The sequence below is a fragment of the Mixophyes fleayi genome, chromosome 3, assembly GCF_038048845.1.
Source record: "Mixophyes fleayi isolate aMixFle1 chromosome 3, aMixFle1.hap1, whole genome shotgun sequence".
Classification (NCBI taxonomy): domain Eukaryota; kingdom Metazoa; phylum Chordata; class Amphibia; order Anura; family Limnodynastidae; genus Mixophyes; species Mixophyes fleayi.
The window spans coordinates 166,249,118-166,264,509 of NC_134404.1; the positions used below are offsets into that span (position 1 = coordinate 166,249,118).

Genomic DNA, 15,392 nt, shown 5'->3' on the forward strand with positions numbered 1-15,392 from the left:
TTGGTGGGGTTATGTAGGGTTGGACACAAACTGTATTTCCAGCATATAAACCATTTTACTTCTGCCCATGCCCACAGAGAACTAGTTATCCTTGCGGTCATATGTTGACTGAGCCCCATCTTGCACTTACAACCACTTGCGGCCACCTAGGATTGAAGAGGTGGATCGGGGAATGGAGGGGGCGCGTAAGATTGTGCTGGAGCTAATGTAACTTATGTAGACTGAGATTCAGAAGCAAATATGCTTGATCACTGGTGTCACAATTGATAGTGATGACAGTCAGCTTAGATGCGTCTGGCTCAACATACCTGTGTATGCTGTATCTTTTTGTGGGATGCAATTTCCGTCTGCGTTTAAGATGGAAACCACTTCAGCTCTTAATGAGGCCATGGACGTTCAGATCCATTATTAAATGACAGCTCTGACATATTATAAACCTGGTCTAGAATAGAAGTTAGTTTTATTATGATCACTTTAAAATATTGTGTTTCGCTCACTTTACGGATTATTATCTCTTAATAAAATTTGTGTTAAGTGTAAGTTTATGGATAGTTTCAAAAATGTTACACATAGAGGTGGACACTTATGAAAACTGGTACATAGTTAAAAGTTCAGTAACTTAAAGCATCCAATCATATTCTAATGCTCACTTTGCTTGTGAAGCTTGGAAAATGAAAATAATTGTCTGAATGGTTGTTGTTATATGGAGAACACCAGCTTTTCCATGTACTTTTTCTTTTTTTTTAAATACAGAATTTCACCCTATCCTTAAGTTGTCAAAAAACATTAAACTATAACTGGCGTTTTGTAACTTTCTATTAAATCATTTAATTTTGCATTGACCCATATTGTTGTAGGAAACTGCAAGAGATCTCTAAAAAAAATATATTAGTAAACAATTATAATTCCTTTTAAAAATCTACATTCATTATTATGATTATTGAATATTAGAATAGATACAAGAACATAGATTACAAATGGTCCTTGAAGAAGGTGTTTAATTAGTGGAAGACCTTGCCTAAGTGAGTGGTTGTGCCAGTTTTGCTATTTATTTTGTGCATAAGCAAACTACAAGAAATATAAAACAATATATATAAAACCAAGATAGATAATAGCAAGATAGTGCATTGTTCTTGTTCTAATATTTATATATATACATATACATATTTACAAGCTAAGTAAAAATTAATTAAAAGTTCAATACTGAAAGAAAAGATGCTTTCCTAACACTACCCATCAAACCATATGAGCGGGTACTTGAGATGCTGATAGAGTTAGACTTCCTAATCCTCTAGAGTCAAAGAAGTTTTGCTGTCCTGCACCACCAAGGAGATGAACCCCATCCACAGGAGAGAGGATCTGACGATCTGTCATGGTTCCACTTGGAGAAGACCCCAAAAAACTTCCCTGTGAAGAGGCAATTTTTTCAGGGCTAGAAGCCAGTTTTGGTGAAGTGGAAAAGTTGTATCCATACAAAGCACATGGACTGTGCAGTCTAAATGCATTGTAAGAACCTTGGTGTGGCTGCCCACTGCTAAAAGCATTGCTTGTTGGTGAAGGCATGATATATTGAAGTTGAGGAGACATTCCTGAAATTTGCATAGATAAGCTTGTTTGGGGACATCCAAAGTTATCATTGTCAGCTCCTGTCATGGACATATTTACTGTCGCGCTGCTTGCCATTCCAACATAGGAAGGTGTCCTTGGGTTTGCAAAGGTTTCACTGGTTGAGTTTGCAAGTCTGTTGTATGTCTCAGCAAGTGACGTGCTGTATCTGTTAAGTGCAAGGCTGGATCTGCCACAAGAAGAATAATCTGCTGGGGTAAGACTGCAAAGCTGACTTGTATTTGCTCCTAAATGGAAAGTTGGAGAAGTACAGGGGGAACCTGGCAGTAAGTGAGGATGAGTAGCTGCTGCTCCATGTCCAGACAATAAAGAGGAAGCTCCTATATTTCCTAAAAAAAATATATATATATACAATACGTAAATACATATATGTATGTAAATAATACACTACACATAATAAACATCATGTTCATGCATTTACAGTATTTTAACCAGAGTAATTACATAAACCGTTAATTCCCAACCAGTGTGTCAGGACACAGATTTACATGGAACAGATGGAAAGCAAAAAAAGGTCAAAGATGTGCAAATGAAATGTGAAACAGGGTTCCCAATTCATCCACAATAGCCATGCACAAAACATTGGAGTTCCTGGGGAGGGACCGTCACAAATGTACTGTTCTAGATAAGGGAAATTAGTAATTTAATCAAAATAGATAAATGATACTTTTTTGCCTTTGGTTATTATATTTTGCCCAGTTTTATTTAGCACAGTAGTTTAACATATTTATGCCCAGAGTGACTGAATTACAGGACAGGTGTATCACAATATGGAAAGGTTAGCAGCCACTGGCCTAACACAGAGTAGTGTTGAAAAAATTAGCATAACAATCCTCCCATTTTCCCCCAAAACACTGTGTTCAGACAGTATCAGTCAAGCTTGTTTGAGGCTATTAACACTTTAATTTATTTATTTTTTTGAAGTGGGGGAAATAAAGCATTGGGGGGCAGTGCAATGGCATTTTGCCAGCAGTGGTTTGTCCCGCATCAGAGAGGTGATATCAGGGAAGTAAGAGTTTTCAATTCAGCACCATCAGCTCATGTGATGTGACACATTTGGACCTGCAGTAGAGTTAGAGCAGATGCAGGTGAAAGCACTGTGTGTTGAGTTCAAATGATCAGGAGGTAGGAACCAAATCAATCAATTACTGCCTACTTCCTGGATCTTAGGATTGTCAGTGATGATAGTGTGCAGCTGTCATTACCATCTGTCGCTCTTCTAAATTGACTCAGAGCAATATGACAGCACAGTGGCACAATGTTTGACATTGCTGCCACACAGCACTAAGGCCATGGTTTGAATTCAACCCGGGCTCTATCTGCATGGGGTTTGTATGTTCTTCTAATGTCTACATGGGTTTTCTTCAGGTGCTCTGGTTTCTCCCTCAGTCCAAAGATATACTCGCAGGTTAATTAGGTTCTTTCAAAATGGACCCTAGTGTGTGTGATATTTAGACTGTAAAGTCCATTGAAACAGGGACTGATGTGAGTGATCTAATATTCTCTCTACAGTGCAGCATAAAAGTGTGGCACTATATAAAAACACAATAATAAATAAATAGGACCACTGTGATGACATAGAAAGATAGTAGGCAATCAGGAAGGTATTTTAATTGCCTTTGTAATTTATAGTTGAGCCATGTGTTTACTTTTTCAAATCCTAGTAGAAAAACTAATAAAAAATAATATAATAATAAATAATATATAATAATATAATAATAATAAAATGTTTAAAAGAGTGGGAGCAGAATTTAAAAGTCTTACAAATACCTAATGAGCACAAAGAACAAAACATAGGGTCATCTGCAGCCCGAAATACACCATATGATTTGGCATAATGGAACTAGCATATATGTGCTTAAATTCATGGTAGGGCGGCTGTTGTAAATGTGCCCCCATTGGGTGTCTGCACTGGGTGTTAACATATGTGCTTGGATTTCTGTAGCATGAAGTCTTGGATGTGAGACTCTACAATGTGTTGAATATTAAAATTCTACTATCATACTTAGATATTTTGTTTTATATACAATGTAATTCATGACAGAACATGTTATTTCATCAGCATTAATGGTAAATGCATACCAAATCAAGCCCATATGTACAGACGTTACCGCCAAGTGTTGATCATTAACTCACTATCATCACTTCATTGAAACTAATATATGGAAAGACCAGATGTGATGATTTCATTTTTAGTGTTACTCCAGATGAAATGATATGCTCTGCCATGAAACTTATCAAGACAATTACCACGTATGCTCTTTTAACTTCACCTTCGATACGTCCTGTTAAGATGGAACTAAATTTAGAAAAAGTGTATGTTGTTGATGAAGGTGACCTGTACTTGACCTTAAATTTCCTTTTAAAATATATAGAAGGTTGTTTACTGCATTAACACAAATGAAGTCACAAGTTATTTGCTTGCTGTGGAATTGGGATTAAGAAACTGATGTTTGATGGGCAGTGGGTCTCATTAGTTAGGAATAAGCCTAGCTAGAAGGTGCAATTTTGCACCTTGGTATAACCATGTTGTGCTGTGTGGGGATGGGGAGGGGGGGATTTAAAATGTATGGACAGATTTATAGTTGTGGGGAGAGACACAACTGAGCTCAACATCAAATCGCAGTGTTAAAACAAAGCTGCCCAATATTAGTATGATACATGCCAATCTATGCAGTATTTTTCCTGCATGCAAAAAAATATTCAATTCTAGCCATTTGCATCATCATAATAAAAACCCCTTAGATGGGTTTACTCATAACTCTAAATAAGGCCAAGCATCTGCAAGTTGACATTTTCAGCTTTGGGAAACTGTAGAAACAGTCTTTTTATTTCAGAAGTATGTTTGCTATATCTAAGACAAAAGAATAGAAGATTGCCCAAACTCATACCTCCCAACTGTCCCGATTCATGGAGCTCATAAGGGAAGGCCTTACATGGAAATAAGTTGTGTTTTGTACAAAACTGGGCATTTTTGGACAGATCAGGATGGGGTTTGGGTAGATTGGGGCAGAGTTTGAATGGTTGAATCGAGGCGGTGATTATTTTGTCCCTATTTCAAGTCTAAATGTTGAGCGGTATGCTCATAAGCAACTTTTTAGGTAACTATGTACAGCTTTGTTGCTGGTAAAAGGTCAGACACTGGAAATAGCTTGCAACAAACTTAGCAGCTACAACCTACTAAAGAATGACAAATAAACCATCTGAAAGCAGGATTACATCATTAAGCAAGTTTTCAAAGCCTTTTACACTTTTATAATACTATATACTTAAATATCTCAATTTGCAATTTAAAGCATAACTCAGTACATTTTTTACAAATAAGCCCATAATAATCCACACATCCCTCCCTTCAACCTTCCCCACCAAAATAACATTTTACAGCCTACCTCAGCTGGCATAACCACTCAACAAAAATAACCTCAAGCCCAACATTCAATTCCAAACAAAATTCATCATCTCTAAAGTTTCTCACTTAACAACTTCGGCCTGATGCCGAATTAGGAGCAAAGCAAAAAAACAAATTGCTCCTGGACAAACCATGTTACAATGCAAGGGGTGTAAATTAATTTATTTTTTTGCACATAATGAAAATACTGGCTGTTTTTTTTAAGTAGCACACAAATATTTGATAGCTTTATTTTTACACTGAAATTTAAAGTAGATCTAGGACATGCCCTCCACAATAAATACCCACATTTAAAATTTACCTCCCCCTCTAATACAGCATGGTTTTGCCAATGTGCAAATTTGCTTATTTTTTTGCTTGCTCCTAACACAGGTCAGGAGATTGTTGTTGTAGCAATAATGGTAATGCCATAAGCAGATATAGGTATCACACTAAATCTATCAAAAAAGCTTTACCTTGTTTGGGAATACCAGGAATGTCCTCAAATGTGAGTGTCCTCAAAGAGGGTCTCCAAAATGCATAAGACTCCACAAGGGCTTCCAAACCCATCCTAAAAAAAATCCACATGGAATACATGTTGATATTGCATATAGATATATCTATAAAAACATTTGCAATAGAAAATTGGTAAAACCGCATGAAAACTAATGCGCTTCAGATGCTTTTTAGTCATGCGTTTTAATGCATTTTTCATACGCTATCTTATGGCTCTTTTACCAATTTAATTTATTTTACTGGAGAAGTACCATAAAGCAGGAGAAATATGTTGTGCCATGTAATACGATTTGAAATATAATGGTGGGAGTGGAACAATTGACTCTGATGTGACCTATTATTAATGTGGTTTTCATGCATGTAAAAATGCTAAAAATACAGATAGATATGAACGAGCCATGAAAAGTAATGACTTGTTCAAAGTCTCACTCAAGTTTGCACATTTTAACACAGTTAAAAAAGGCTGAGAAAAAAAAAAAATGTTGACAAACCACTTTTATAAGGAAAAACACAATTTCTACTAATAACAAACTTCTTAAACTATTTTATTGTAAGCGATTTGTTTTTATTTAATGCCAGTTTTAGAACCTCATTATATCTATCAAACTGTTTTATGCCAAGGTTTTTCTGAGATCACAGATATTGTGCAGGCAACAGCTATAAAGCATTTATTAGTTGAAGCTGGGCAAAAATGCCTTCATTTTCAGCAGTAACCCAGACTTTTCACTTCTAGTTAAATAGGAGATAAAAGGTACCTCCTGGAGAGTATAGCCCGGGTGATAATTTATACAAGATGCCTTCCAACAATTTCCACATTTTATCACCAATTTAATTTATGCAATCAAATGCCCATATTTATTTAGTGAAATACTTATAATTATTTAAAGGGTAGAAATTTTTTACCTTCCTGATTTAACATTTTATAGGGTCAGACTCAAAGTTTAGCAAAAGAATAGAACCTTATTCTCACCACATAAATTTGCTTTCACTTTGCTAATATTCTCCAGGATATCTTTTAATGGCTTAAGCTGCTGATTTCTATTAAATAAACCTTGCAACTATATACGACTTTAAGGAGGTTGAAATTCTATATATAAAACTAAATTGCATTATACCAAAAAAATGTTTTAACTGGCAAAATTGTTAAAAGAGTCTTGTGCAGTGAATTAACAAAATTGTATTATGTCCACTAACGTTTTATCATTTTGTTTTTCTTTCTCGGAAATTGTCATATACATTGTTTTTATATATATATTTTGACATTTTTACTTTACAAATATCTTACAATGCGACACATTTAATTAAGGTACAAAATTATAGCAATAATATAGATAGATAAATAGATAGATAGATAGATAGATAGATAGATAAATAGATAGATAGATAGATAGATGCTAACAATAGAATGGCAGGCTGAAATATAAGACAATATTAATTGACATAGTAATGACATAGCGATACTGAAAGGACTTCCTTGTGATTTAAAATGTTTTTTAGGATTGCATAACTAAAATATTCCCAAGCCAAAACAAATATCCAATTTCACAGCTGTGACTGAAAGACAATCTTTTCTGCTTAAAGAAGGCGTTTAATGTGTTAAATTTTCTTAATGTCTCTAAAATCCATCAAAACCACCTTGTATGTAAAATTAATTTATCATTTTGTGAGTCACACAGCAGCCAGATCTAACTGATGTAAAGTGAATTATTACTGTGAATAGAGTTGTAGCACTATTGTTAAACTTTCTAATGTGAGCATTTGAGCATTTAGGGCCTGAACTGAACAGTGCAAATAGCACTTTTAGCCAAGGATCCGCCTCAGTTTGCATTCAGACGGATCTTCCTCTTGCACCTCTCTGCACTTAGACAGGTAGAGCGGCGAAGTTAGTGGGCGAGCCTAGCAATGTAAAGGCATGTTCACGCACTTTACATGCTATGCTGAGTTGAAAGCAGCCGCAGATAGGTCTCTAGGAGAGGGATATTTTGCGAGTGCTTTCTGCTGGTGCAACAGACCTTGCAGTATTAAATGAAAAGAATTAAAAAAAAAGATTAAATTAAAAAATAAGGTTTGCAACCCCTCCCAAACAGCATAACCAACCCTTTTGCTGTTTTATTTTTTAACATTAATTTATGTATTCATCTATCTGCTTTACAGGGCCACTCTAACTGATACACTTAAGTGTATCATACACACCGGCCCATAAGGCAGATAAAGAGGTGTTGCTGTGCAACTTGCATAGTAATTTGAGTTGAACGAACCTAAAGATCCGTTTAACTTGGAATACTGTATAAATTACAGGATTCAATTTACAGTTACGAGTTTAGTGTAAATTGTGTCCCACTATACATCAGGCCCTTAGTCAGCAAAACTTACTTTAAATCTCATATTTAAAAGCAAATACAGCACATTTAACTTCAATCAAGAATATTTGTGCACATTGTAGGTGTATATAAAATACTTGCAAAAATATAAGCTTAGGTGAACACACATCTGGAAATAATATATAATTGAGGCAGCATAGTGGCACATTGGTTGGCATTGCTGTCTCTCAGATCTGAGGTCACGGGTTTCACTCCTACCAGGCCCTATCTGTGCGTAGTTTGTACGTTCCCTCCATGTTTGTGTGGGTTTTCTCCAGCAGCTCAAAAAAATACTGGTGAGCTAATTGACTTCTGACACAATTGACTGTGATATATATATATAGACAAGTTAACCCGTGCATGATACTCATGCATTCTAGTCAAATCAAGCTACTTAAGGTGTTAAAAAGGTTCTTGTCATGCAATTGGGCCTAGCCCAGGCCTCCTCAGGGGAAAAGCGTTACTTCCCGACGCAAGCGCCCTTTTTAACGTGGTTTTGTCCACATGTCACCAGCTCATCATTTTTCTCCATCACCTCATCCTTCATCTTCATCGCAACATCCTTCATCAAGCTACTTAAGGTGTTAAAAACTTCCCACTGTCACCCCCGGCAACCACCATCCACTCCCAACTGTCACTTCTCCTTCAAGAAATATATAGGTCAGTGTATAACTCTGCCCAGCAGGTGGCGCTGCAGCTTAGTTTTTTTTTTTTCACACACGCCACTAGGCATTTATATAGTAGATAAATTATAAATAAATTATAAATTTTATATATATATATATATATATATATATATATATATATATATATATAGAAAGATAGATATATATAAAAATATAGTACGTGTGAATGTTTTGAGGAATTTAGACTGTAAGCTAAAATGGGGAAGGGACTGATGTGAATGATTATATATTCTCTGTATAGCACTGCATAATGTGATTGCCACTATATAAATAAATTATAATCTATAATAAAGTGAGAACATTATAAAATAATTCATATAGTTTTATTTTCTCACTACCGGAAAATAATGTGAACGAGTAGGTAATAAACAATCAAATAATAACAATATATAAAATAATGTAAGAAATATGCATTATGTGGAAAAGAAAACTATATGAGGAATTTTTATTTTTACCTAATCTATTTATTGGAAAGTGGTGTGCTCACAGGAATAAGTTCTGTTTCTGAGTTTATTTCTTTGTAGTTCAGAAACTATAATATCTGTGAAGCTAGGTCCCAAGGTCTTAAAGTAGACTAATTCTGAGCCATGATTAAATCACCTCTTAAACTAAACCAGATTTTAGCCTGTCACCTTTTTTTGCAGATCAAACAAAAGCAAGAGGCTAGAGGGAGAAAACATTCCTTTTTGTAAATGAATAAATACTTTTTTTTTTTTACTTTTCTCAGTTGTAGCAAAAGCAATAAAGAGGCCAAGGAAGCCATTTCCTAACAGCAACACATACATTGTGATATTTATCTGTTTCATCTTGCTATGACAGCAATTTGTTATAATTGGGAAACAATGTAAACATACACTAAAATATGAAGTTAAACGTTTTATATTAAATTGCCTCAAAATAGTGTAATTTAGAATTGTGCACAATGCATTTTTTAAAAGTATGTACTTAAGTACTGAAATTCTGTGCAACTGTACTAAAACCCAATTTGACAATGGGAACGTTGTTGAACTGCACTGTATGCTATTGTATAGCCATCTTTTCTTTGATAATTGACTAATCCTTGCTGCACACATTAATGTTTGGTTACCCAAGGACTGATTTTGAGTTAGAAGCAAAGGAGCAAATTTGCACCGTGGCAAAACCATGTTGCATTAGAGGGGGAGGTAAATTTAAAATGTAGGAACAGATTTATAGTTGGTATATGGCATGTCATAGATCAACTTTAATTTCAGTGTAAAAATAAAGCTACATGAAAAAACAGCCAGTATTTTCCACGTGTGCAAAAAAAGAAGTCAATATGTACCCCTTGCAATGTAAAATTGTCCTGGTGCAAATTTGCTACTTTTCTTTGTTTTGCTACTAACCCAAAAACAGGCCCCCAATGTGCATTTTGTCCCTTCACATGTAAAGCCAAATTGCTTGCCGATCCAATACAATTTTAGCATATGGTCAGTATAATTCCTATAGACACTTTAGTAGCTGTACCTCTTTGACATATCAGGAAACTAAGGGAAAGATAGAGTTTATGGACAAAAAAGAGCGGTAATTTTAGCAGATAATTATTAATAGCCTGGGTTGAACATTTATATTTTCTTGTATTTTTTAATATTTATGCCTTACTGTCACAATATTTGAAAACCTTAATTAACTTTTCAATTTTTCAATTGAAAATATCAATGGGGAACCAGTTAGAAAAGATGTAGTAAATGTTTTAAAAGTGATACCAAAGTAGAGATTGTTATGTTATACTATCTATCACTTGAGAAGGAAGAAGTACAGCTATGCTAGCATCATTATTTAATTAACTGTGAATTTATATTCTGTGGTTTTACAAACCAGATCACAGTACTGAAATACAGGCGAATTGCAGGATTAATTGTAACGTAAATTGTAATGTATTTTTCAAGGAAAAGTTAGTGTAGACTTATGGCTTGTTTTACTAAAAACCAATAAGGTCATCAGAACGTTTACGACAACAGTCCATCTTGTGGGAGGCAGTGCACTGTCCCCTTATGTGACTGAGTTAGTGAAAGCAGGGTTACATGTGACAGAGGTAATATAACCAATGTAAAGACACAAAGAGTTCTCTTTATTAAGCCATAAACTACACAAACAGCTTTTTCCGCATGCTTTAGGCATCTTTTAGTAACACTACTATGTAACAAAAGCCTAACACCGGAGATATCATAGATATAAGTTTTGCATTATACCGCAGTCCCCATAATTGTCAATGGGGACTGCAGGTTGGGGCTATTTAACAAGCTCCAAACAATCCTAGCTTTTCAGAGTTTGAGCCTGTTGGTTAAAGCCATCTGTAGATGGCGTTAACCATTCTACCGTATGGGGAGAGCATTGCGGTAGAGGGATCTTTGGTAGCTTACCTGCTCTTACCTACAGTTCTATCACAGAATGTCTCTACCCATGCATGACCTTAGGTCATACATGTGCAAAGCCACTTTGTGAAAGTGTCCGGAGAGAAGAGACAAACAGCAGGAGTTTTAAGGTAAGTGATGTCATCGCCAGGACAGTCTCCTATCAGATACGCTGTCCCGGGATGATTTTTTTTAAAAAATAAATCCGGAATGTTATTTGTCATTTTCGCGATGACAGATAATAATTAACAGGGCAAATCCCTGTTCATTAATAAATAGGCCCCAAAACAGAGCAGCAGGGTCCTCGAACAGCACAACTAATAATACTACTGATCTTAGGATCCTGTCATACTAAGGTGGAAAGTTTGTGATATGTAAAGCATATGTATATAAAATGTTCATATATCCAAACAATGTTAAGTTGTTTTTCCTTTTTCCCACAATAAGAATATTGTTACAAGCACATGCATTTCGTCCTTCTAAAACGGGCACTAATCGTACAAACTTGGTGGAAAATATATCAACCCATGATAAGCATTTTTTCATTGCAAAATTGATGATTCCTGCCTGCTTCACACACAGCTGATCTTAGATCAGCTACAAAAATACATGTTTCTGTTATGGTTAGGCACATAAGGTAACCATATTTAATAACTTAACTCTACTTGGACATTCAAAAACCCTATATGAAAACCCTGCTTAATTTATGCTAACTAGAAGACACACATTGCACCTTATAACTACTTATAGCTATGGGATTGGTTAATATCATTCTCTGAGATAAAACCACAGATGGAAGTTAATTTAAAGGAATACTAACCTCAATATGTTTCTCTATTTGTTCTGTGTGCATGAAAGTAAATGTAAACATATTGTCATATTGTTTTTATGCTCTGTGAGTTTATTTACACATATCAGATATAAGTGGTCCTCTAAAGTACCCTTTGCTCAAATGCCTGTTATAAAAAGTAAAGTGCTTCTTTCTACAGTTTGGAATGTCAGTGGTGCAGATGTAAGAGGGGGACACAATAAAACGGTGGTAATCGTCTTAACGGTGACGAGAACCTCGACACGCTTCACACCTACACCAAAATTCCTATTGCAGCAAAACACGAATCCAATATAAACAGACTTACCTGCAAACCGAAGATCCAGCTTTCCGACGCCAGCGCATGCAGACAGGCCGTCATTCCGATGAGGCAGCTGTCCGGCACTTCACTTTTACGTCAGTGCACCGTACATTAATGTAAATTTTAAGCGGCAATGTCTGGACCTCGCTGTCTTAGTGTTTAAACACTTAGGACCTCATTTAGAGTCGGATTCAAAGTCCGTTTTAGACGCATCGACCACAAAACCACTATCACGCATGTGCAGCAAGCACCATATCCGCCTGCATATTGGATGCAATTTACACTTGTGACAGCTTGCGGCTTACTACGAGGGAAAGGGCGGAATGCGGAATTGTGAAGGTGTGAAAATGTATAATATAGACACAGGAGGTGTGACCCCCTAAGTAAATCCTGGACGCAGTAAGGCGCAGATGCAACACACATCAAAAAAGGGCTAAAAATGTGCTGCAGGAATTAATTGGCGCAAGTAGTTAGCTAGTTGCACGATCTGCTCGCAGCTCGGTAGGGTATTGCGCGTGGGTCACAACTGGGGTTGCTTGCCACTCGTAATACCCTACCAAGCTGCGGCACACTCCACTCCTGCACATCTTAGACGCACATTGCGTCCGACTCTAAATGAGGCCTTTAGCCTGCAGGGTCCAGGCATTGCCCCTTTAAATTAACATTAATCCACGGCGCACTGACGTGAAAGTGAAGTTGCCAGAGAGCTGCCTCATCGGAATGACGGCCTGTCTGCATGCGCTGGCATCGGATAGCTGGGTCTTCGGTTTGCAGGTAAGTCTGTTTATATTGGATTCATTTTTTATTGCAATCAGATTTTTTGTGTAGGTGTGAAGCGTGTCGAGGTTCTCGTTCCCGTTAACACGTACCCAAGCCCAATAAACACATAGGAGAAGATCTGATCAGAAAAGACATTAGGAATAATGGTGGAGATTCAAATTGGCTTTTTAACTGCTATTTCTAGAAGACGTTTTCACAGAATGTACAGAAAGCCTTTATGTGGAAATTTCCAAATAAATATATGTTTTTATAACTCCATTAGTTAAAGCATTTGGGAAAGCTTTTAAAAAATGGTACTATTGTGATTATAAGTCTTTCCTCTCTGTCTTCCACTAATGTGGTCTTGGATTTATAAATGAAGTCACTCTGAAGCATGCAATATCTGGTAAAGTTCTCCAATAGATAGAATCAGACACTGCCTCAGCGTGGGCAGGATAGCTTGTACAATTGTTGTAAAAACCATATGAATTTTATATATATATATAAACCACTCCTTACCTGTTTCGCCCAGAATCCCTAAATCCTTTGGCAAATGGATTTCTGTCAATTTTCAAGCGAGTTATCTAGAAATGTAACACAAAAGTAATAAGTAATTTATAATGTAAAATAATATTAGCTACAGAACAGAAGCATGTTTGTCTTCCTTTCCTAAATATCAACTGCAAACAGGAAATATACATTCTTCTCTTAACAGTCTCACAATTTTAAAACCAACAACCAAAGCTCAGGGGATGTGCCGATGTTATTATTTCTGCAAGAACTAAGACAACTAAACGATTAATAAACCTACTAAGGGGCTCATGCTGAGTTGAACGCAATTTGCATTCTAGGCGTTAAATATGCGTTTTTACTGCTAAGCACGCACAAAAGCAGTAGTTCCAAAATGAGCGGTTTGTACACATACTTAGATATAAAAAAGCATATAGCACAGCATGACCCCCCAATTGTTAACTATAGACAGTCTGTACATTTTCTTGTGTTGACATAAAAAATATCAGTTGCAATAATGTGGTGAAAAGGAAAACATTTGATAATGTACTACTGTAGTCAACAGAATGAAACTTGATTATAAAAGTCTGTTTATGTATCATTTTGCTTTTACCTAAGTCCAGCTACTTTGAGCTTGTGCTACATCCATGCATTGCTCTATAATTTGCTATTAAAGCCTAATTATTTATTTTCAATGATCTCAGTCTTCTCAATTACTTTTATTTATCTATGTCCAGAACCCGCACCGCATGTTTAGTTAATCTTTTATTTAAGCTCAATAACGTCCTCTCCTCATTCACTTACCAATGTAATTCAGGCATAATTCTGTATTCTACCAGGGCTATTTTTTAAACTCTTATAAATGATGAATAAAACTTCAGTAGAAAGGACATTTGATTCCAACAGATTATGATTTCAGTATAATATATCTGTGATTGTACTAAAAATGCAAACATACATCACATAAAATGTGTTAATGATTGACTTGAGGAATGCTCTTTTTCATGGCTTTCCATAGAATACTCATTCCATGGTAATAATTTTGTTATACAGTATATGGAAACAGAAATTTCTCCACCACGGATTATGAAGGGCTCCATCACATATTTTGGTGTGTATATGATATTTACATATACTTTTCTAAAACACACATGACTGTATATATTATTACAATGCTATAATAAAAGGATTATAACCACAACACATTGACAACTACTACTAATATATATTAATTCCATGTGGCTGATTCAATTTGGCCGTGTTATTCTAGGAGTAATGCGGCCTGCGCACTATTACCGTTACAACTGTAAAAGTGCGCACTATTACCGTATGTACGGTAATTTCAACAGTGGCTTTTGCTAGGAGCCCTAGTATTAACGGAAATACAATTAGTTAGTCGCATTATTCCTACACTAACGTGGCAGAATTGAATGCTTCCTTGTGACATCACACACCTGCTTTGGTGCAAATGCTCATTTTGCGTTAAAGTAAACAAATCTGAAGACCAAGGAGTGTGTGCAAAGTAAACTGTATGTCATGTCAGTTATAACTCTTGTTCAATAAATGACCATGCGCAAGTGTGTGTATCTACCATTCTGCAGCCTGTACAAATCATTTATGATTCCTTGCACACTAAGGGCCTCATTTAGAGTCGGACGCAATGTGCGTCTAAAATGCAAACTCAAGAGTAGCTGCCGGAACTGCCCACAGCTTGGTAGGGTATTACGAGTGGGACACAACCCAAGTTGCAGCCCAATCATAATACCATATCGAACTGCGGCCAGTCCCCGCAGCTAGCTAACTGCTTGCGCCACCTCATTCCTGCTGCACTTTTTATCTCTTTTTTAACGTGTGCTATGTCTGCGTCTGAGTCCGTCTCGGGTTTAATTTGCAGGTAGATGCCCATACTATCTTTATTATAAGTTCACGCCTACATAACACTGCGTTCTGCCCTTTCCCTCATACAGAGACGCAAGCTGTCACAAGTGTACACTGCATCTGAAAATCAGACGGAACAGGTTCTTACTGAGCATGCGCGTCATTGT

The 15,392-nt window shown here is 36.2% G+C and overlaps 1 protein-coding gene across 1 annotated transcript in view; it reads right to left on the reverse strand.

Annotated features, from left to right (window-relative positions):
• Window positions 1-1,001: 1,001 nt before the first annotated feature.
• Window positions 1,002-15,392, reverse strand: part of TBX18 (T-box transcription factor 18) — a 29,471-nt gene continuing 15,080 nt past the window's right edge. The window contains exons 6-8 of the mRNA XM_075200619.1: window positions 13,357-13,421; window positions 5,491-5,585; window positions 1,002-1,955 (exon numbers count right to left, since the gene is read on the reverse strand). Of these exons, the coding sequence (XP_075056720.1) occupies window positions 1,237-1,955; window positions 5,491-5,585; window positions 13,357-13,421 (879 nt within the window). The 3' untranslated portion in view covers window positions 1,002-1,236. The remainder of the gene's footprint in view (window positions 1,956-5,490; window positions 5,586-13,356; window positions 13,422-15,392) is intronic.